The following is a 22,647-nucleotide window of genomic DNA, read 5'->3' as shown; positions in this document are numbered from 1 at the left end:
GCCTAAGAGCACGGCCAGTCCCGGGAAAGCCGGGCAGCATGGTTCAGACACCTGCACTCAGCCCAGGGGTCCCCAAACTTTTTACACAGGGGGCCAGTTCACTGTCCCTCAGACCGTTGGAGGGCCGGACTATAAAAAAAAAAACTATGAACAAATCCCTATGCACACTACACATATCTTATTTTAAAGTAAAAAAACAAAACAGGAACAAATACAATATTTACAATAAAGAAAAGTAAATTTAAATCAACAAACTGACCAGTATTTCAATGGGTACTATGGGCCTGCTTTAGGCTAATGAGATGGTCAATGTGCTCTTCTCACTGACCACCAATGAAAGAGGTGCTCCTTCCGGAAGTGCGGCGGGGGGCAGATAAATGGCCTCAGGGGGCCGCATGTGGCCCGCGGGCCGTAGTTTGGGGACCCCTGACTCAGCCCCACCGGAGCCCGGCTCACCTGACCGGCTGCTTACGCCAGTATGAGCTGGGACTTTTCCCACTGGTGACTGAAAGCCTCCCAAGTTGGGGGTCCCAGCTGCCCTGTCCCCGAGAAACCCTCCCCGTCGCATGAAAATAAAACCCGTTCCTCGGGGTGGCTGCTTTGTAGGCAACCGTCAGCTTGGGTCACAGCCCAGACCCACGGGAAGGAGGGAGCCCCTCCGGTCAGAGAGAAGAGGGTCCTCCAGGTGAGGTGCTCACAGGCACTGTCGGGGCCCCCACTGTCCCCCTGTGGATGGCCGCAGCCCCATGCAGCCTGCATCCTCATCCCATGGGAAGCCAGATGCCTGGGGACAGTTTTGAGGGGCTTTCCACCGTGTCTCTGAGGGGCGGGGCAGGGTTGAGCCCTGGTGCCTGCAGCAGATACTGAACCCCAGTGATGGTCGCCAGCTTCTGTGTCCCCAGCGGAGCTCTGGGCAGTGACAGTGGCTGGGACTCAGCTCGGGTGATTTGGGTCAAAGTGGGAAAAGGGTGATTGATGAGAACACAGATTGTGATTTGTGGAGGGCTATTCCGGGTAAGAGTCTGAGCATGCTGTGAAGAGAGACCCTGGGGTGGGGGTCCCGGGGCAGCTGCCCCCATAAGGGGGACAGGAAGAACCTCTGTGAATTAAGGCTCCGACGGAGGTCAGGGGCAAGACCCGCGGTCTCAGTCCCCGCACACTCACCTCCTCGTTGCGGACCCCAAACAAGGTGTGGTAATTGCCTGGGTAACCCACAAACCTAGGGGAAACGGAGGTCCTGAGGCTGTGAGGGAGGAGGTGCCCCCTGGCCGTCCTCCTCTCCTCTCTGTGGCTCCCTCGCTGCCCAGACTGGACCTGCAGGAACCTCGAGGTGGACCGGAGCCTGGCTTTGCTCGGACAGAGGCCCTGGGTCAGGACAGTGGCCGCCCCGCCAGGCCTCCCAGGCCGTCCTCCCCGCCCTCCTCCCTGAGCCCCTGGACAGCCGTGCCCAGGTGCCACGGGGGGACGGGACACGCAGACGCAGGGCCCCGGGGCGAGGTGCGGCCAGCTGGGCGCGGTGCTGACCTGCCCTTGAAGAAGGCGATGTAGATGGGCGAAGAGTAGAAGTTGACGAACTGGAAGATGAACACCTTGAGGGTGAAGGCGTCCTCGAACCTGGTCTGCGTGCGGTGCATCTCTGGGCGGAGAGGCCGACTCAGGCTCCCGAAGCCCACCCTGTGGGACCGCCTGCCCACCGGGGGCGAGGAAAAGCCCGCTTCCCCCACGTATCGGATGGACACTCGTTCAGGAAGGGCAGGGCTCAGCTCTCCCGAAGTCCTCGTTTCTAAGCCATCTAAAACGCGGTGTCGGCGGAGGACGAGCTGGCAGTGACCATGAGCTCCAGCCACACCAAGACGGACACGGCGGGTGACCGTCGGGGGGGATAGGGTGACAGTTCCCCGGGAAGCCAGTGCTGAGACAGAGGTGGGGACCCAAAAGGTGACTCGGAGAGGACACCTGAGGCTGGAACCGGGACGCACTCTGGGGGTGCCCTGGGTTGCCCGCTCACCTCCCCGAAGTCTCCCTGCCACCCTCCCTGGGACACTGAGTTCTCTGTCCCACTCCCCAGACCAGACAGGGGCTGCTAATAGACAGCTTGTGGAACAAATGAAATGGTTCTTTGGTGTTTGTCCAATGGGGGTGGGGTGGGGTAGAGAAAGTGGGGTGAGAGGCAGGCAGGTGTGGAGAGCGGGGAGGAGGGTGCAGACACAGAGGAGAGGAGCTCACTCTACAACACCCGCCGGTCACCCTCAGACACTGAGAGAGGGGCACGCAGGGGCCTGGGTTGCAGACCCCCCCCCAGAGGAGTTCAGCCACGAGGGGTCCTGTGCAAGGGGCTGAGGGCACCCTTGGAGCAGGGCAGGGCCTGGGGCCCAGAGGACACTCCCGCCACCCCCACCCCCCCAGGCCCTGCTCAGAGTGGGGGACGGGTGCACACCCCACCTGTGCCTCCTTCAGACACAAGGATTCTGTTGATCGGCCCGAGTTCTGACGCAGGCGGCTGGGCTGGGGTGGATCTGGGTCAGTGCCCAGCCCTGGCTACTCACCCCATCTAGTCAGGACGCGGGCCAGGGACACGTAGATCTTGGAGAGGATGAGGATGAAGATCAGGTTCACCACGGAGCCTGTGAGGCTGGCGATGCGTGAGGCCTGGTGACAGGCGGTGGGTCACAGCTGGAGCCGGGTGGTCCCAAGCTGCCCCCCACCCACCCAGCAGGGCAGATGGAGGCTCACCCAGGCTGCCAGGAAGATGTTGTCCGACCTGGACACCAGGATGGCCATGATGGCGCGGTACAGGATGATGGACACGAGGCACATGACCACCACGGCCACCTAGGGGTGACCAGGCGTGTGAGCCCCTAGAACAAGGCCTGGGACCCCAGCCCCCACAGGCCACAGCCCCCACTGGCAGAACTGGCTGTGTTGTGTGCCTCTTCCAGTGGGCTGCTGGGAGGACAGGGAGGCAGGGAGTGCAGGAGAGAGGAGGGGGCTGGAGGCCACTGAGAACTAACGAGTGGACGATACCCGAGTGTCAAGGAGCCTCTACGTGTTGTTCTTCCCGCCAAGTGCTGAGAGCCAACCCTCCAGCCCAGCCCAACCCGCCTCCCGCCGGCCAGAGCTTGGTCATTCCTGACATCTTGGAAGAGCAGGGGAGGTCCTATTAGGAAGCCCTTTTGGCTGAAGGACCCCTGTGCTAGGACCCCCCCTATGCTTGAAAGAAAGCCTCTCAGAGCCCCTGTCCACACTCTCCACGTCATACAGCCCAGACCCCGTGGCCTGGCCCTGAGTCCGGTCCCCTGCCCGGAGGCGAGGCACGTGGGGAGCTTCCTGAGGCAGCCAGGGCCTGGGGGTTCCCGGGGGCAGGGCGGGGCCTGGGGGTCCCGGGGCAGGGCGGAGACGGGACCCTCACCATTACCAGCACGAGCACGGAGCCGGCCAGCACGCGGGGAACTTCCTGAGGCAGCCAGGGCCTGGGGGTCCCGGGGGCAGGGCGGGGCCTGGGGGTCCCAGGGGCAGGGCGGGGCCTGGGGGTCCCAGGGGCAGGGCAGAGACGGGACCCTCACCATCACCAGCACGAGCACGAAGCCAGCCAGCACGCGGGGAACTTCCTGAGGCAGCCAGGGCCTGGGGGTCCCGGGGGCAGGGCGGGGCCTGGGGGTCCCGGGGGCAGGGCGGAGACGGGACCCTCACCATCACCAGCACGAGCACGGAGCCGGCCAGCACGCGGCGCACTCGGCTCCTCTTGGGAAAGTAGGGCTCCTCCTCACCGGTGATGGGGTTCCGGGCGGTCGTGGGGGCCAGGGCAGCAAACTGGGGCCGCGGCCGCTCCTGGACGGGAGCTGGGGCTCAGTGGCAGGCGGGCGGGCGGGCGGCCCTGCGGGCAACGGCCAAGGGCCGGGGGCCGACCCACCTCGATGTCCTCGTAGTCGGAGCAGCCCCAGCGGTAGGCCAGCGTGGCGCTCTTCCGCTTCCAGTACTCGAGGAGAAGCACGGCCCACAGCGCCATGAACACGCTGAAGAAGACGGTGCCGCCATGGTCGAAGAGCCGGCCGGCCTGCGGACAGGGGCACGCACGGGGCACGCTCGCTGCGACTGCCGGCCCCCAGGCGCCCAGCCTCTCCGTGAGGACGCCTGTCCTGCACCCGTCCGCCATCGTGTTTGGGAAGCAGGTGCGTGGGGGTCACGGAAGGCGGGATGTTGCCCCGTGATGGCCACACCCAAGTCTCACAACTTAGGTGACTTGGATGTAATTCATGACTTTTTGAGCTGTTGAGATTTAGGTGTTTTGGGACTTAAGAGTTAACGCTTTGATGTGTTCAGAATTTGGGGGGATGTCGGGTTGAGGGTGAATGAATTTTGCATGTGGGATGGACATGAAGTTTTGGGGACCCGAGGGTCAACTATAGTGGATCAAACTGTGGCCCCCAGCTGGAATCCCAGAATGTAAGCTTATTTGGAATTTGGGTGTGTAATTAGGGCGTGTGTGTGTGATCTCTGCACGAGATCACCCGGTCTTCGGGGGCCCTGAGCCCAGGGACACGTTATGACAGGAGGGAAGGGGAGATGGGCACAGATGCACAGAGGAAAAGGCCCGTGGAGGGGGACGTGCAGGCAGAGCTTGGGGCGAAGCAGGCACTAGACAGGACGAGCGGGGCCTGGAACAGTCCGGGGCACTGGACGTGCAGCTGCCTGCACTGTGAGAATGTAACTTCTGTTGTTTCGAGCCCCCCAGTGCAGGTTGCAAGAGCAGCCCTGGGAGACCAGTGCCGGGTGGGGGGCAGGCGGGGGCCCGGCTGTGGGCCCAACATTGCACTACGGGTGCCAGGCCCAGTGTGCAGGGCTGCCGTGAGCAGCAAGGGGCCTTTGCTCCTTCCGCTGGGGGTTCTAGGGGGTTCTAATCAGCTGTGTGCCCTGGGCGCTTCCGGCTCTGTCTGCCTCCGGGCCCCCCAGCTGACCCCCTCGGTCAGTGGTACAACAACAACAGTAAGGGCCCGTGCACGGTCCCTGCGGCACACGGGCACGCTGCCCAGGGGGCGCCCGTCACAAGCCTGCTCCGGGTGAGGACATTGCCACAGAGCTGGGGCCATAGGCGGGCGTGGCCAGACCCCGGGGAGGGGCCTCCTCCCCTCGCCCGCCCGTTCCCTTACCTGGACCAGGGGGCAGGCGCTGGAGAGCAGCCAGAAGGGGCAGTCGAGGCAGAGTGGGCACATCTCGAAGCTGTCGGCGCTGCGGCAGAGCTCCTGCCTTCAGAGCAGATGGCGAGCCAGAGTGTGGGGCCGCCCTCCCTCCCTCCCGCCCGCAGAGCGTGGGGCCGCCCTCCTTCCCTCCCACCCGCAGAGTGTGGGGCCGCCCTCCCTCCCTCCCGCCCGCAGAGCGTGGGGGCCGCCCTCCCTCCCTCCCTCCCGCAGAGCGTGGGGGCCACCCTCCCTCCCTCCCTCCCTCCCGCAGAGCATGGGGGCCGCCCTCCCTCCCTCCCTCCCGCAGAGCATGGGGCCGCCCTCCTTCCCTCCCACAGAGCGTGGGGGCCGCCCTCCCGCCAGGCTGCCCGAGTCCCCTCCCTCCCACTGCCGCCCTTGCCAGGGCCGGCATTTCTTTAAAATATATGTGACAATCATGCTTTTGAAATTTAGGCTCGGTAATAAAGTGAACCTCAGCCCTCTCCCCCTGTTTGTTTATCGTAAGGAAAGCTCACACTATTGCAGGGGATAAGTACTGCGGATAATATCAGCCTGGGAGCACACCTGCCCACTGATCAGTCCTGGGAGCACCCCCTCCACCTGTCATCCTTCCAGCCGGGCCTGCACAGCCCTGTGACACCCATGAGGGCAGGGATGTGCTCCACGCTCACCTCTATCCCCGGCTCTGCACGGGGCCTGGCAGGTGGCTGTCTCCCGACCACACCCCGCCCCCCCAGACACAGTGTGAGGCACTTACGTGGGCGTGTCTGAGAACACCATGGAAACGCCAACCAGGAACACCAGCGTGCCCATCACGGCTGCCGGCAGGAGCCAGCCTGTGTAGAATCCTGCGGAGGGGACCCGGGTGGGAGGACCCCAGGAGTCAGCCTGTGTACCCAGCACTGGGCTGAGTGCTAGCTGGGGGTCTGCACAGCCACAGCTGTCCCACAGGGACCCACATCCAACCAGCAGGGTCAGGGGCGACCTGGGAAGCAGCTGTGAGGGACAGTCTCCAGGGGTCATCGTCCTGGCCTCTGCCCTGGCCTCTGGAGCCCTCCTCCCATGTTGACCAGGGCCTCAGGGTCCATACGGGGTGGGTCAGGGACCCTGGCGGTTGCAGTGGGGAGGGGTCTCCAGCCCCTCCCTGGGGTGCTCGGAGGGCCCAGCACGGCTGCAGCACTCGCCGTCTTATCGGCCGGAGGCTGCGTTGGCCGAGAGGCTCACGCCCCGTGCTCACTCCCCTCGTGAAGACACGAATGAGCATACTGTTGACCCGAAGACGGAGCTGGGGCCCAGGAGGCCCCACGGGGCAGCGGGTGGGACTCACCGAGCCAGGCGAAGTAGAAGGCCACCTTTTCCCCGAAGTACCCGCGCACGTGGTCCAGAGGCTGGTACTTGTGCCACTTGCGCCAGCGGGCCCAGTGCCGGAACAGGACCTGCCGCTGGTTGAGGCCAGGGCTCTGCAGGCCCTCCGGGGGCAGCGTGAAGGGACCCTGGGGACAAGGAGCCGCTGGGTGGGACGTGGACTAGTCTGGGCTCCCTCCCCCCCGGGTCCAGGTGTGGGGCTCCAGCGCCGGGCAAGGCCCACGTGCCCTGGCATCCCGGGACTCAGCACTTCTGCTCAAGGACGACAGAGGGATGTTGGGGCCCGGGGTTCAGAAAGGCCTCTCTGGGTGGGCCCCTCTGTCCTGGTGTCCAGGCACGCGAGGCCGACACTGCCAGGTGCTGTGCGTCCTGGGCTCTGGCCAGAGGTGGGAAGAGGGACGCCCCACAGCCGAGGGGGAGCTGGCCATTCCCCTGTGTCCCCTCAGGTGGCCCCTCACACAGCGGTGGCTGCGGGCTGACCCGGCCTCTGCTCCAGGGCCTCCTTCCTTAAGCTCTGAGACCTGGCGGGTGCCCGCTGGGGCCCAGGGTGTAAGCTGCCTCCAGATCCACGTGGTTGTTTATTTCAGTTTGCTGGTGAATACCCTCCACTGTCTCAGTTTACCCAGCTTCGTGGGGAGCAGAGGGGACCTCACTGCCTTCCCCTGTCCCCTCACAGCTGTGGACAGGCTACTGGGCCTGTTGTGAGGCGCGAGACCAGGGCCCACTGCCCGGAGCCTGGACAGGCACGGCCTGGGCGCAGCACAGCGTGTGGTCAAGCCCCAGCAGCCGCGCACCTGTCTGCAGCTGCCCCCACACCCCCACGGGTGAAGCAGAATCCCCTCATCCAGAACCGCCCCCCCTCCCCCCCCACATGCCCTGCGGCCCCCAGGCCTCACCTCGTGCAGGGGAAAGGCTGCCTTGAACACTCCCTGTGAAAGCAGCTGGTCGACCCCAAACAAACTCTTCTTGTCGTGGCCGTACGGGGTTTTGGCCAGGATCTCAAACAGCTGGGATGGGGAAGGAAGGCACTGGTCACCTGTCATGGGATGGCAGGGTGGGGACATCCTGGCCCTCCCGCCTCAGAGCTGAGCCCACGATGGCCTCCCGAACCCTCTGGTGACACATGAAAGGACCCCTGTGCACCCAGATCCTGCTCGTGTCCCCGCTCACACACACCACAACCCCTGGGGTGTGACAGTCATGCTGCGTGGTACAATCACACGACCTTGGCCAGAGTCATGGGTGCATTGGAGTCAAGCCTGGATTTGACCCCAGGCCCTGGCAGTGCACGGCCAGCTCTGGACCCTGTTCTGGGCACAGTCAGCCTCCAGCTGTCCAGCTGTCAGGGTGGGCTCTGCCCCTTCGGTGGCCAGCAGGGGGCTGTCCTGGGCAGGTCTGTCCTAACTCCTTGCTCCTTCTCATTCTCCTCAGGGACGGTGCTCTGACTTTCGGCTCCCTTCCTCACTGACCAGCTGGACCCACACCCACCTGGGCCCCGTGGCCATGGCTGTCTGTCCCACAAGCCCAGAGCCAGAATGTCCATTCTGAGTCCAGGGGGGCGTCCCACAGGGGCACCGATTAGGGTCCCAACCTTGTGCAGCTAGGTGGGGCAGCCCCTATGTCTCCAGCCCCCAGCCCAGCCTCAGCGCTCCAATCACAGGAGAGCGTTCCTGTGTCCAGACCTGGGGCTGGGAGGTCTGGGGCCGGCAGGCTCCTTGGAGCCGGGGCAGGGCATGGGGCCTGCAGCGGGGACCCCACTCACAATCTGGTGCCTGTTGGTGCAGGTGAAGAAGGTGTCCTGGTCGTCACTCCCGAGGAACCTGTGGGCGTGTGGAGAGTACACTCACGCCTGCACGCTGTATGCTGTCCCCCCAGGGGCAAGATCAAGTCCTGCTTTTCCCCTTGCCTTTCTGGAGGCAGGGGGTCACAGACACCCCACCCCTGGCCAGCAGAGGGCAGAGGGCAGGTGGTGTGGGGGCACCAGGCTCACCAAGGACCCCTACGGCCGCCATGGGCCCCTAGAGCACCATGTGTGGGACCAAAGGCCTCATGGGCAGTGTCTGGTGGTGGCCTGTGTGGACAGATGATTGACCAGAGGACCCTCCCTGGGATGCCAAAATTCTGGGGAGCCCCGTGGGTGGGGACAAGAGTCAACGAGGCTGGATTTCCCCCAGCCCAGGAGGGGGTGCTGTCGGTGTCGGCAGTGACCCTGTGAGTGAGGCTTTTACTGCTGGCCCCTCACACTGGTGCCCACCATGCCTGGTCAGGGCCCCAGTCTGCAGCCAGTGTGGACTAACCACGTCCACCTCCTGCCTAGGCTGGGCCCGGAAACCCTGCCGCCCACCATGGACGCGTAGCCGAGCAAGAACGGGCCATGTGTCCAGCCATGGGGGTTGGGAGACGTTTGTCCTGACTGACGCGGACGTGCGCTGAAGCTGCCCACGGCCGCTCCCTCGTGGAAAAGCTCCGGAAAAGGAGGTTTGGCTCCGTCACTGTTGGCCTCTCGTGCACGTGTCCCTGGCTCTGCATCCAGCCCCCAGCCCGGCACCGCACGAAGCTGTCCCACGGGCACGGCGGGCCACCGGCTCTCACCTGGACAGCTTGTTCACTCTGAACTGGCAGGAGTAGTACTCGGGGGGCACATTGGGCACGTCCTCCAGCAGGATGTTGGGGAGGCCCAGCCCTTGCAGCAGGCTGGCCGACCAGTTGCAGGCCTGGTTGGGCAACTCCTGAAAGGAACGGTCACTTGTTCTCCCCCCAGGAAGATGGACGCCTCCTGGTGCGGCGTGGGCTGTGGATCGGCAGACTGAGTGACGGCTCAGCGAGGGAACAGGTGAGCCCCCTCCCGTCTCAGGCCTGGGCGCTATGCACAGCTGCTCCCGTTGAGGCCCAGATGCCAGCAGGCAGGGAGGGACAGACGGTGGCATCTGTCCCTTTGTCCACCAAAAAGGGAGCCAGAGGCCCTGGCCGGTTGGCTCAGTGGTAGAGCGTCGGCCTGGCGTGCAGGAGTCCCGGGTTCGATTCCCGGCCAGGGCACACAGGAGAGGCGCCCATCTGCTTCTCCACCCCTCCCCCTCTCCTTCCTCTCTGTCTCTCTCTTCCCCTCCTGCAGCCAAGGCTCCATTGGAGCAAAGATGGCCCGGGCGCTGGGGATGGCTCCTTGGCCTCTGCCCCAGGCGCTAGAGTGGCTCTGGTCGCGGCAGAGCGTCGCCCCCTGGTGGGCGTGCCGGGTGGATCCCGGTCGGGAGCATGCGGGAGTCTGTCTGACTGTCTCTCCCCGTTTCCGGCTTCAGAAAAATACAGGAAAAAACAAAAAGGGAGCCAGAGTAGGTGGCCGAGCAGTCCCCAGGCATGTCATCCGGAAGTCACCCACTGCCTCTCTACCCTGTGTCCCCCAAACTGGGGCTGCCCCTCACCCTCCTGCAGTGCCCTCTGTGGGCGGCCTGGTAAGGGTCTATGCCTGCCCCCCAGCCCCCCTGAGCGCCTCATGGTTGGCAGGGACGACTGCCCCACCCTGTCTGCCTACTAGGGCTTCTGGGGCACAGTGTGGCGGTGGCGAGCTAGGAGGGGCCTCGAGGGCCCCCGGGGGGACCCCCAAGTTGTGCAGCATGGACACGGCACCCAGCACATGGGGCACAGTCAGGAGTGACCCTCCAGCCCCCCTCTGCCCCCGTGTGCCCAGGTACCTGCAGGGGCAGCTTCAAGCGCAGGTCTTCTGCGTAGTAGCAGAGCACAGCCCAGGGGGCGCTGAGCAGGACGTAGTGCAGGGCGCTGTCCTCATCCTGGACGTGACGCTGTGGGGACCGGGGCTCCGTCAGAGGCTGGGGGCGCATGCCCGTGTCCATATGCGCGCATGTTTGCACGCATGTATCTGCACGTGTGTGCGGATGGTCGCAAGTGCATGTTTGTATTGTGTGCACACACATTTTTGTGTGTTGGTATAGGTGTGTGCGTGCACATGAGTGTGTGCCCATGATTGTATATTCATTCACACTTTTAGGAAAAGGCAGATGTTTCTGTAGCCATGGTAACGACCAACCAGCCCTGGTTTTAAACCTATTTGACATGTGACTGGAAGGTGGGCTGAGCTGAGAGCTGTCACTTAGACTGAAGACCCAGGGGCACTTCGGGCAAAGCCGCCCACTGGTGCCCCTGCAGCGTCCCTCTGGGCCCTCACTGACATGTCAGCCCGCCCACAGCTGGACGAAGGCTTTGCAGCCTCACGTGGCCACACCTGTGCCCCACGCTGTCCATGGGGAGAGGAAGTCTTTTCATCCCCACCTGTCGAACTGATGAGTGGACTCAAACTCAGAAGGGGCCAGGGTGTGAGCTCCGTCTCCCCTCCCACTGTGAGCGTGTTTGCGGCAGCTCTGGGGGGGGGGGTGCAGCAAACACGGACCCGGGAGGGGCTGGTGAGCAGCAGGGGAGGCGCTGTCCACTTCGCACAACAAGCAGGAGCATGAGAACAGGAGGGTGGACGGAGGGACGGGCACAAGGCAGAGGGGAACCCACACCGGGTGAAGCCAGCCAGGACACCGCAGTGACGGTGACGGGCCAGCCGGACTGGGGACCGACGCTCGCCACACGCAACCGGCAAACGCAGGGGTCCCCAAACTTTTTTACACAGGGGGCCAGTTCACCGTCCCTCAGACTGTTGGAGGGCCGGACTATAAAAAAAACTATGAACAAATCCCTATGCACACTGCACATATCTTATTTTAAAGTAAAAAACAAAACGGGAACAAATACAATATTTAAAATAAAGAACAAGTAAATTTAAATCAACAAACTGACCAGTATTTCAATGGGAACTATGCTCCTCTCACTGACCACCAATGAAAGAGGTGCCCCTTGGCCCTGGCCGGTTGGCTCAGTGGTAGAGCATCGGCCTGGTTTGTGGAAGTCCCGGGTTCGATTCCCGGCCAGGGCACACAGGAGAGGCGCCCATCTGCTTCTCCACCCCTCCCCCTCTCCTTCCTCTCTGTCTCTCTCTTCCCTTCCCGCAGCCAAGGCTCCATTGGAGCAAAAGATGGCCCGGGCGCTGAGGATGGCTCCGTGGCCTCCGCCTCAGGCACTAGAATGGCTCTGCTCGCGACAGAGCGACGCCCCAGATGGGCAAAGCATTGTCCCCTAGTGGGCATGCCGGGTGGATCCGGGTCGGGCACATGTGGGAGTCTGTCTGTCTCCCCGTTTCCAGCTTCAGAAAAAGGCAGAAAAGGAAAAAAAAAAAAAAAAAAAAAAAAAAGGTGCCCCTTCCGGAAGTGCAGCGGGGGCCAGATAAATGGCCTCAGGGGGCCACATGTGGCCCGCGGGCCGTAGTTTGGGGACCCCTGGTCTAGAGCATGGGTCACCCATACACAGGTCAGAGAGAGGTCAACAACCCCATAGAGGAAGGAGCAAGAGATGGAAAACGGAAATTCACGGAATTAGAGATGCAGCTCATAACCGTGCACAAATGTTCGTTCTCTTTGGGAAGCAGGGTAGATGCAAATTGAAACCCCAGGGGCACCATCTCACACTGACCTGACCTGACGGGGGAAGATTCAAGTCAGACTAAACCAAGCGCGGAGAAGACAGAGCACAGGGCTCCTGGCCGGCGGGAGCAGGGGCGACATCCAGCCAGCCCTCGGGGAGACGGCGGCCACACCACACCCAGGCCGGCGAGTCCACCCTCGGGAGAGAGGCCTGCACCTGGTCCGGGACACACGCCCACATGCGAGAATTTACAGCCAGTTTTCATAAAAGCCCCTGACCGGGAACCAGCCCGATGTCCGTCTACGGGACGGGTAAGCGCATAGCTCTGAGGAGTCGCGCCATGCAGAGCCCTAAGCAGGGACACGGTCCAGCCGCGGCTGCCCCAGCGAGGTGCACGGGGCTCGCGAGAGCGTGGTGTCAGGAGTCACACCGAGCACGGCTTGCCAAGTTCAAACCGAACCAAGCTGCTCTGTCTGGTGACATGCACTTGGGGTCCCAGTGATGAAAAAACACAGAATGTGATTAACGTAAAACCCGGGGGTGATCGCTCTGCGGTGGAGGGGGGGGGACAGGCACCTGACGGCAGAGGAAGGGGGTCGAGAACCAGCGGACGACACGGGAGGCATGTCGCGGGCCCTGGGGCGGAGCAGGGACGAGGTGTAGCCAGGGCTCGGCCCCTGACCCCCAGGGGCTCTGAGCCCCACTGACCCCACAGCACGCAGCTCCTGCTGCGCCCCAGGTGGAGCCGACTGTTACAACTGACCCCGTCCCTGTGAATGGCCGTGCTCCCTGTGCCATCCGATAAGCACACAAGAGCCATCATGACAAACGTCCCAGTTGGACGGAAGCTCTAATGCTGGAGGTGGGGCGGGCGAGTGCGGGAGAGAGCGTATGAGATTCCGGTGAGTCTGACAGGCTCCTGCTCCCATCAGCAAGCCTGGTGCTCTATGACGGGCCGATGTTCCCCCTGCGGGCGGGGCACCCAGCTCGGACCTGGCCTTGATTTGCTCCAGGTCTCTGGGTGTCACGACCTCAGGCCTCGTGGATGTACAGCCCTCGGGCCCCGCCTGCCCACAACCAACGCCGTGTACCTGGTCCACATGCAGCCCAGCCTCACGAAGGTTATCCAGGAAGGTCTCCCGCCAGGCCCTGTGTGTGTCTGCCTTGTCCAAGGTGGCACGGTCCTGCTGCTGACCTGGCCTCAGGTCTTCCTCCCAAACGAGGACAAAATCTGCTGGGGACCAATGGGGACAGTGGCAGGGAGGACGGGCTAACGTTGGGATGCCAGCCCAGGGAGGGAGGGGCTGCCAGCAACCCAGCCCGACACCCTGGTTCCGGGGAAGGCAGGAGCCAAGCACTTGGACCCTTAGCCTGCCGCTCCGGACCAGAGGGTGTGGTTACGGTCAAAGGGCCAGCACACTGTTGTCTGAGACCCAGGAGGAGAGAGGGGGAAAAGAAGTGCTCTGGAGAAAAGGGGTCAAGAATTTGTCAATCTGTTGAAAGAAATCAATCCAAAGAATCAAAAATCTCGGCAATGCCCGAACAGGATAAAGAAACTTCAGCCAGGAAAACCAGGCACAGCACATCTCCGCTGTGCTCTACAGAGACAGAGGAAAGAAGAAATCATTGTTTTCCAGGGAACAATAAGAACACAGAGAGCTGATTCCTCAACAGAAGCGGCAGGAGCCAAGTGGCCAGAGGACAGGGTGGCTAACGTGCCGGGGGACACAGGGGACACTGGAGTCCCAACCCTGGAAATGTTCTTCAGAGATGAGTCTGAGTGAGGACCTCAGACCCTCCCAACCCGGGAGACGCCGTCCCGTACACCTGCTCTGCAGGAGACACGGGAGGGAGTCCTTCGGGCTGAAGGAGGTCCTCGCAGATGGAAATAGGGATGAGCAAGGAGAGTGACCACACCTCCAAGGACCAACAGACAGTCAGAAGTGAAAGCGAAACGACCTGCTGACGGGTGACGCGGTCTCGTGTATCGGAAACACGGAGGGTCCTCTGCAAAAACCACGGGAGCTCACAACAGGGTTAGCAAGATTGCTAGGAACCAGATCAGTAAACAGTAGTCACCTGCGCTTCCATATACTGGCAATAAATAAACTAGAAATGAAACAAAAAAATCCCATATACAGTGTGTCCGTAAAGTCATGGTGCACTTTTGACTGGTCACAGGAAAGCAACAAAAGACGATAGAAATGTGAAATCTGCACCAAATAAAAGGAAAACTCTCCCAGTTTCATACCTATTCGGTCAGTTCGATGTGGGCTCACACACAGGTTTTTTAGGGCTCCTTAGGTAGCTATCCCGTATAGCCTCTACAGACTCGTCACTGACTGATGGCCTACCAGAACGGGGTTTCTCCACCAAACTGCCTGTTTCCTTCAACTGCTTATCCCACCGAGTAATGTTATTCATTATAAACGTGCCGATATTCACGTTGCACTTTGGTCACGGATTTGAATTTAGCGAGCCACAGAACACACTGAACTTTCCTCTGTACCGTCCATATCTCGACGGGCATGCCCGTGGGCTACTACGCTGTATACACGGTGTTACGTCATCATCTGCACATGCGCACATGCTGCCACATCATCCTACAGAAACTGGGAGGGTTTTCCTTTTATTTGGTGCAGATTTCACATTTCTATCGTTTTTTGTTGCTTTCCTGTGACCGGTCAAAAGTGCACCATGATTTTACGGACACACTGTATAACAGCACCAAAAAGGAACAAGTTTAACAACAAAAAAAATGTGCAAGAATTACACATTGAAAACCACCAAACACAGCTGAAAGGAAATGAAGAGTTAAATGCAAAGATGTTCCTTATGTAAGAGTCAGACGTGAAGAAGACTCGTCATGGTCAGGATAACACAGTGACCTACAGACTCAATTCCTGGAGCAACCCAGCTGGGGTTTTTTTGTCGGTTTTTTTTGCAGAAATTGACACGTTTAAAATTCTATGAAAACACATGAGGTCCAGAAGGTTGCACAATGTTGTTGAAAAATAACAGAGTTGTACAACTCGTGTGTTTTTATTTCAAAACTCAGGACAAAGCTAGAATAACCAACACCGTATGGTACTGGCATAAAGATAGACATAGATCAATAAAATGTATTAGGAATTCTGAAAATAAGCTCATATATCTATGGTCAGTTTTTGTTTTGTTTTGTTTTACAAAGGGGCTAACATAATTCAATGGGAAAAGAACAGAGATTTCAACAAACAGTGCTGGTGCAAGTGGACAACCGCATGTAGAGAATGAATGTGGACCCTGGCTGGTTGGCTCAGTGATAGAGCATCAGCCCAGCATGTAGAAATCCCGGGTTCAATTCCCGGCCAGGGCACACAGGAGAAGCGCCCATCTGCTTCTCCACCCCTCCCCCTCTCCTTCCTCTCTGTCTCTCTCTTCCCCTCCCGCAGCCGAGGCTCCACTGGAGCAAAGTTTGTCCGGGCGCTGAGGATGGCTCTGTGGCCTCTGCCTCAGGCGCTAGAATGGCTCTGGTCGCAACAGAGTGACGCCCCAGATGGACAGAGCATCGCCCTCTGGTGGAGGTGCCAAGTGGATCCCAGTCGGGTGCATGCGGGAGTCTGTCTCTCTACCTCCCGGCTTCCAACTTCGAAAACACACACACACACAAGAATGAATGTGGACCCCTATTTCATACCATGCACAAGAATGAGATCAAAGTAAAGATTGTGGCCCTGGCTGGTTGGCTCAGTGGTAGAGCGTCGGCCTGGCGTGCAGGAGTCCCGGGTTCGATTCCCGGCCAGGGCACACAGGAGAAGCACCCATCTGCTTCTCCACCCCTCCCCCTCTCCTTCCTCTCTGTCTCTCTCTTCCCCTCTCGCAGCGAGGCTCCATTGGAGCAAAGTTTTCCCGGGCACTGAGGATGGCTCTGTGGCCTCTGCCTCAGGCGCTAGAATGGCTCTAGACGCAACAGAGCAACACCCCAGAGGGGCAGAGCATCGCCCCCTGGTGGGCATGCTGGGTGGATCCCGGTTGGGTGCATGCGGGAGTCTGTCTGACTGCCTCCCCGTTTCCAGCTTCGGAAAAATGAAAAAAAAAAAAAAGAATAAAGTAAAGATCGTAAGATAAAGATTTTAGAACTAAGGATGAGAACTAAAATGATAAACCTCTCAGGAGAAAACACAGTTGTAAATTTTCATGACCTGGTTTCTTAGATACAACACCAAAAGCACAACAATAAAAGAGACTATTGATAAGAAATTAAAACAGAGAAGAGAATGTGGATAAGAAGGAGTTCGTCAAAATTAAAGACCTATACGCTTCAAAGGGCACTGCCAGGAAAGTGAAGAGGAAACCCACAGAGTGGAAGAAAAAATACATGCCAATCATGTATCTGATGAGAGACTTGTATCCAGAGTATATAAAGAACTGCTACAACCTAATAAAAAGACAAATGACCCAAGTTTAAAGTGGGCAAAAGTTTTGCATAGACATTTCTCTAAAGAAGACATACAAACGGTTAATAAGCCTATGAAAAGATGCTAGGTATCATTAGCCACTGGGAAATCACAAATCTGAACCACAATGAGATGGCACTTGGCACCCACTGGGGTGGCTGTCACCAAGACGGGGCAATGAGTGGTGAAACTGGAAGCCCTGTGCATTGCTGCTGGCTTGTCAAATGGGGCAGTCACTTTGGAAGACAGTTTGGCAGCTCCTACAATGTTAAACGTTGAGTTGCCGTGTGACCTGGCAGTTCCGCTCAAAGGTACCTGCCCAGGAAAGATGAACACGTACGTCTGCACACGACCGTACCCTTGAATGTTTACTGAGGTGTTGTGACCACAGCCCCTCCCAATGGAAACAACCCTAGTGTTTGTCATCGATTCTTCTGGGTGTATTTCCAGAAGTGGGGTTGCTGGACCCCATGGTAACTCTATGTTCAATTTTTTTGAGGAACCTCCAGCCTGTTCCCACCGCGGCTCCCCCCTTCTCCATCCCCCCGGCAGGGCACGGGGCTCCAGTGTCTCCACGTCCTCTCAACACTTGGTATTTTCTGTTTCTGTCGTTGTTGTTTAAACAGGAGCCACCCCAGCGGGTGGGAAGTGAGGGTGTCTACTATTAATAAGGGTCTTTCTGGTGCTGCCTGGGGGGGCAGAGGAGGGTAGAGGGGCTCTGGGAGCCCAGGAGGAGCAGTCCTCAGGGAGACGGTGGCGGCGGTCTAGGGTGGACAGGAGCGACGGGGCTGGGTGGAGAGGGTAGAAAGCTACGCAGCACAGCTCCCAGCTGTCCTGAGGCCGGAGCAGAGGGAGGGGGGCACCCCCTCTGTCCGCCAGAGCCCCCTCCAGCCTCAGCCCTCCGGCAGGGACCCCCTTCTCTGCTGTGTCCCCAGAATGGGTTCTGCTCATCAAGAGGTCTCACCCCATTTCCCAGCACAGAACTTGGCACCTGACCTGGCTCAGGAGATAGTGTTGGGTGAGGGAGGGCGGCCTGGTCACAGAGGACAGTGACCCAGGACCTGCTGTCCTCCTGCCGCTGTCTGTGGGCGCCCCGTCTGTGTCCCCGCCCCCAGGACCAACATGGGCACAGCTGGCAGATACTGGGAGGGGCTCACCAGTCCGGGGCTTGGCGGGGCTCCCCACCCTGCAGGTGGCCGCCGGGTATCCATCCAGCTGGAAGGGAAGCACCTGACCGTGAGGGCACAGCCCCGCCCTGCCCTAGCCCACCCAGGAGCACAGCAGGTTGAGTGGAAGGAGACACTAGTGGGTGTGGGCAAGAGGCTCACAGGCACATCTGGGGTGAGGAAACCCCGTTCCTTTCCTGCCCCCTGGCCTCTGAGCCGCTGGCCTGGGCTGTGGACAAGGACCAGGCTTGCAGGCAGCATGGCCAGTACCGAGGGTACCCACTCCTGCTGGCCTCCAGAGGTTAGAGGGGATGCCCTGTGGGTGGCTCTGTGGATGGACCAGGTGGTCATGAGCCCAGAGTGGAATCCTGTTCTGGGTGAGGGAGGCACTGTGTCTCCCACCCCTAGAAGCTACGCTGTGGGCCAGCAGGAAGGGGCCCCATGTCCCCTCTCAGCTGTAGGGGTGAGGTGGGCAGAGCCCGGGAGGCCACCCAGGGCCCAGGTGGGCCTTTCACACCAGGGCCTTCTGCCTGGGACCAGGAATCCTCCCAACAGCCTCGCTCTGGGTGTCTGTGCCCCCCAGGGTCAGGAGTGGGAGCCCCACCTTCCCTCTCTCCCCTCCATGCTGGTGGGGTCTGGCCGTGTCCCTGTCCCCACCTCACTGGCCTTGTCTGCACATCCCTCAGGGTCAGCAAGGCAGCAGTGACCCGTGACACCTCCCTCTTCCCATCGCCAGGCAGCTCGGGGACACAGGAGGTCCACGCAGCAGGTGAGGGCTCAGGGTCCCCAGGAACGCATCGACTCCCAGAGGCTTGGGGACAGTGTAGGCCATGGTCCCCAGAGTCCCTGTGTTCATCCCGGGAGTGGGGACTCAGAGACCCCCCTGCATCCACCCTAGACTGTGGCCTGGAGCCTGGCAGGGAGGTGAGGGGCCTCCTGTCCCCGGCCGGCCACGGAGGGTACCTGTGAGGAGCTGGCTGTGCTCCCATAACAGTCCCCCTTCTCCATCCCCGTGGCCAAGTCGATCAGGACCGCGCTGTCCTCCTCCGGTGTGCGCCTCCGCAACATCCCACTCCTGCACCTGCAGGGCCGGGGCGGGGGACCCAGGGTCACAGAGGGCGCTCATGAGGCCTGGACCTCCACCTCACAGTCCACAGACCCGCCTGACAAGTGAGGAGGAGCCCTGGGCCGCGGGCAGAGAGGGCCAGGCTGAGCTGTCTGACCTGGGACCACGTGAGGACCCCAGACCCGGGCGAGGGAGCTTCCTGACCAGTCCCTCAGCCTATCCGACGAGTGACCACCTCCCCCTCAGCCCTGCATGTGGGCTCGGAGCAGGGGCGCCCCTTTTCTTTCTGCTCCCCTGCGGGGGACGGACGAAGCCCTTTAACAGAGAGAGACAGGGCCTGGGCTCCTCCTGGGGGCCCTGAGCCTGGCCCGATGCTGGCCTGGCCACGCTGACCCTGCGTCCTCCCCCCACCCTGCCCAGCTTGTGCTCTGTGGGGAGGTCAGTCACCATGGTTCCAGCTGACGGGCTGGCAAAGTGGGTCAATGAGCGAGAGAAGGCCTAGCCCAGAAGGGGGTGGATTTGAGCTGGGGCTGGTGGTTCACCTCGGAAGAACAAATGTGGCCCTGAGGGACGTCACCAGGGCCACAGTGACGACCTGGACAGTGTGCGGGTGGGAAGCAGACAGGCGGCACACACCTCCTGACCCCTCCCAGGTTCCAGAGGCCCCAGGGTCAGGATTCGTGACATCCCGGCATCATGACGTGGTCCCTGTCAAGGACTGGGGGACCCCAGAGCCAGGGCGGGTATGGGGCATTCCTGCTACTGTGAGCCGGCGGGGAGGGGGCTCCTCAGAGCTCTGTTCAGCAGAGACAAACAGAGGGCGCTCCAACCAGAGGCTCAGGAGTGACCTGCTCCGAGGTTGGTTCACTGGACAGGTGGGGTGCCCTGCCCAAAGCCACTCTGAGCACCTGGCCCTTCTCGGCTCCCTAGGCCTGGAGCTGACTCTGCCAGGCCTCAGGGTGCCCGCCTCCCTGGCGCGTCCACCCCTTGGAGCCCCGTCACCAGCCTCCCCGGAGTCCCTCTGCTTGCCCCCCTGCCTGTGCCCGCGCGAGGATGTAGAGTGGTCCCCACCTGGCACCATGGTTTCCAGGAGAGGCCTCGGAGGTCATGGCCCACTTCCAGCCCAAGTCTGGTCTGAGCGCGTCTGGGTGGCCCTGCGGGCAGACTGGAGGGAGCCTGTCCGGAGAGCCCTGTGCAGGCGGCGACAGCCACTTGCATGCCACCGCGCCCAGCCAGCGGGCAGGCGGGAGAGGCGCCTGGCACCGGGGTGGGCAAGGTCTCCCAGCTCCTGGAACAGGATCTGCCTCTGTTTGCAGAAGGGGTGTGGACGGGAGTCTGCAAACAGGCCCTGCATTTTCCTAGAGCCCGAACGCCCACATGCAAATGCCGCCCTCCACTCTCTCCCCTCTCTGTGGAGGGAGCTCAGAGCCACCAGCTGCTGCTGTGCAGGGTGGCAGAGGTGGAACTCAGCTGGGCAGCCGCTGGAGGGCTTTGTCATCCTCTGTGCCTGAGGGGACCTCAGGGGACCCAACTTGCCGAGCCAGCTCTGCCACTTCCTGGGTGTGGTCTCAGACGTGTCCCACAGCTCGGGGCCCATCTCTGAGCGGGGGTCCCAGCCTCCCGAAAGCCCACTCCCTCGCCCTCACAGCCTGCTCTCTTCTGCCTGTTGAAACCCCTGAATCAGATGCTCGCCCTGGCTGGAGCCGCGCCTGGTCCCCATGCCCGTCCTCGGGGGCCCCTGTGGCTAGGCCCCCTCCCTCAAGCCCAGCAGAGAGCCCGGGCAGCAGCCGGGACACCCTGGGTCTGAGAGTAGCAACACTGAGGCGTCTGTCTGGGGTCAAGCTCTCCCCACAAAGACCCGAGGCTCAGTCCTGTGCAAGGGTGGGTTCAGGAGGTGCTCAGGGCCTCAGAACAGTGGGAGGCAGGTGGTGAGAAGGTGGCCTTGGGCTGACCCCATGGAGCCTCGGCAGGGAAGCATGGGCCATCCCAGGAAGAGGACAGCTCTTGGGGGCTCTCTACTCTTGGTGGCAAAGTGGCTCTGGTGGTCCCACGGCTGTTGGTCCAAGAAGAGCAGGAAGGGACAGCCTCCAGCCACTGCATCCCACAGCTGGAGCCCCAGGGGACACATGCATGGAGGTCACCTAGGCAAGGACTTACTCTGGGTAAACTTTTCAATTTTTATTCTCTACAATTTTTAAAAAAGATTTTATTTATTGCTTGACCAGGAGGTGGTGCAGTGGATAGAGTGTTGGACTGGGACACAGAGGATCCAGGTTCGAAATCTCGAGGTCTCAGACTTGAGTGTGGGCTCACCAGCTTGAGCATGGGGTCACTGGCTTGAGCGCGGGGTTGCTGGCTTGAACCCAAAGGTCACTGGCTTGAGCAAGGGGTCACTTGCTCTGCTGTAGCCCCCGGTCAAGGCACATATAAGAAATCAATCAGTGAACAACTAAGGTGCCGCAATGAAGAATTGATGCTTCTCATCTCTCTCTCTGTGTGTCCCTATCTGTCCCCCTCTCTCTCTCTCTGTCACACACACACACACACAAGATTTTATTTATTGATTAAAAATATTTTATTTATTGGTTTTAGAGAGAGGATAGAGAAGGAAGAGGGAAGCATCAACTTATAGTAGCTGCTTGTTGTCTGTGCCTTGACGGGGCAAGCCCAGGCTTCTGAACCGGCGACCTCAGCATTCCAGGTCGAATGCTGTACCTATGGCACTATCATAGGCCATGCCTCTCTACGGTGTTTTATGGGTTTTATTTATTTATTTATTTATTTTTCTTTAATTTTTCTGAAGCTGGAAACAGGGAGAGACAGTCAGACAGACTCCCGCATGCGCCCGACCGGGATCCACCCGACACGCCCACCAGGGGGCAATGCTCTGCCCATCCTGGGCGTCGCCATGTTGCAACCAGAGCCACTCTAGCGCCTGGGGCAGAGGCCACAGAGCCATCCCCAGCGCCCGGGCCATCTTTGCTCCAATGGAGCCTCGCTGTGGGAGGGGAAGAGAGAGACAGAGAGGAAAGCGCGGCGGAGGGGTGGAGAAGCAAATGGGCGCTTCTCCTGTGTGCCCTGGCCAGGAATCGAACCCAGGTCCTCCGAACAATAGGCCGACACTCTACCGCTGAGCCCAACCTGCCAGGGCGGTGTTTTATGGTTTGAAAAATTTTTTTCTTTTCTTTATTTAGAGAATTAAATTTGACCTTGGCCAGTTGGCTCAGTGGTACAGTGTTGGCCCAGCCTGTGGATGTTCTGGGTTTGATTCCTGGTCAGGGCACACAGGAGAAGCACTCAACTGCTTCTCTACCCCTCCCCTCTTGCTTCTCTCTCTCTCTTTCTCTCTCTCTCTCTTCTCCTCCTGCAGCCATGGCTTGATTAGAGCGAGTTGGCCCCAGGGACTGAGGATGGCTCCATGACCTCTGCCTCAGGTGCTAAGAAGAGCTCGGTTGCTGAGCAACGGAGCAAGGGCCCTAGATGAGCAGAGCATCACTCTGTAGTGGGCTTGCCAGGTGGATCCTGGTCGGGGTGCATGCCAGAGTCTGTCTCTCTGCCTCCCCGCTTCTCATTTAAGAAAGAAAAAGAAAAAGAGAAGAAAAGTAAACTTAACAGGGTGACATTGATCATTAAGTACATAGGTTTCGGGTGAACATCTCTATGGCATTTGAACTGTTGATGGTGTGGTGTGCCCATCACTCAATGTCAAATCATCTTCCATCACCATATATTTGTCCCTCTTTACTTCCCTCCCCTGCACCCTGAAATGCTTTTCAAGTTGTGTTACTTTTGCAGTTTTAAAAAATTAAGAAAGGAAAGAAGCAAGTAAGCAAGCTATAACCAGCACAGGTGACTCTTTGGGTCCCAAAAGCACTAAGAAGAGCCCATGTCTAGTATTTGCTACACTAGCTTTATTTGACTATAACTTTTCTTTTTTTAAGTGAGAGGATGAGAGATAGTGA

At 60.2% G+C, this 22,647-nt stretch overlaps 1 protein-coding gene across 3 annotated transcripts in view; it reads right to left on the bottom strand.

The window, feature by feature from the left end:
- ANO7 (anoctamin 7) overlaps nt 1-19,917 on the bottom strand; it is a 30,639-nt gene extending 10,722 nt beyond the window's left edge. The window contains exons 1-17 of one of the 3 annotated variants that reach the window (XM_066346086.1): nt 19,757-19,917; nt 18,583-18,700; nt 17,611-17,668; nt 13,109-13,251; nt 10,229-10,336; nt 9,135-9,271; nt 8,305-8,362; nt 7,439-7,549; nt 6,505-6,670; nt 5,935-6,025; nt 5,148-5,244; nt 3,911-4,054; nt 3,691-3,828; nt 2,734-2,832; nt 2,547-2,649; nt 1,525-1,636; nt 1,165-1,219 (exon numbers count right to left, since the gene is read on the bottom strand). In XM_066346086.1, the coding sequence (XP_066202183.1) occupies nt 1,165-1,219; nt 1,525-1,636; nt 2,547-2,649; nt 2,734-2,832; nt 3,691-3,828; nt 3,911-4,054; nt 5,148-5,244; nt 5,935-6,025; nt 6,505-6,670; nt 7,439-7,549; nt 8,305-8,362; nt 9,135-9,271; nt 10,229-10,336; nt 13,109-13,251; nt 17,611-17,668; nt 18,583-18,700; nt 19,757-19,794 (1,776 nt within the window). In that variant the 5' untranslated portion in view covers nt 19,795-19,917. The remainder of the gene's footprint in view (nt 1-1,164; nt 1,220-1,524; nt 1,637-2,546; nt 2,650-2,733; nt 2,833-3,690; nt 3,829-3,910; nt 4,055-5,147; nt 5,245-5,934; nt 6,026-6,504; nt 6,671-7,438; nt 7,550-8,304; nt 8,363-9,134; nt 9,272-10,228; nt 10,337-13,108; nt 13,252-17,610; nt 17,669-18,582; nt 18,701-19,756) is intronic. The other 2 variants (XM_066346088.1, XM_066346089.1) reach the window with 2 other exon arrangements.
- Nucleotides 19,918-22,647: the final 2,730 nt, after the last annotated feature.

The sequence above is a fragment of the Saccopteryx leptura genome, chromosome 7 (genome assembly GCF_036850995.1).
Source record: "Saccopteryx leptura isolate mSacLep1 chromosome 7, mSacLep1_pri_phased_curated, whole genome shotgun sequence".
Lineage (NCBI taxonomy): Eukaryota > Metazoa > Chordata > Mammalia > Chiroptera > Emballonuridae > Saccopteryx > Saccopteryx leptura.
The sequence above is the reverse complement of the archived record's forward strand: the minus strand, read 5'-3'. Positions and strand labels throughout refer to the sequence as shown.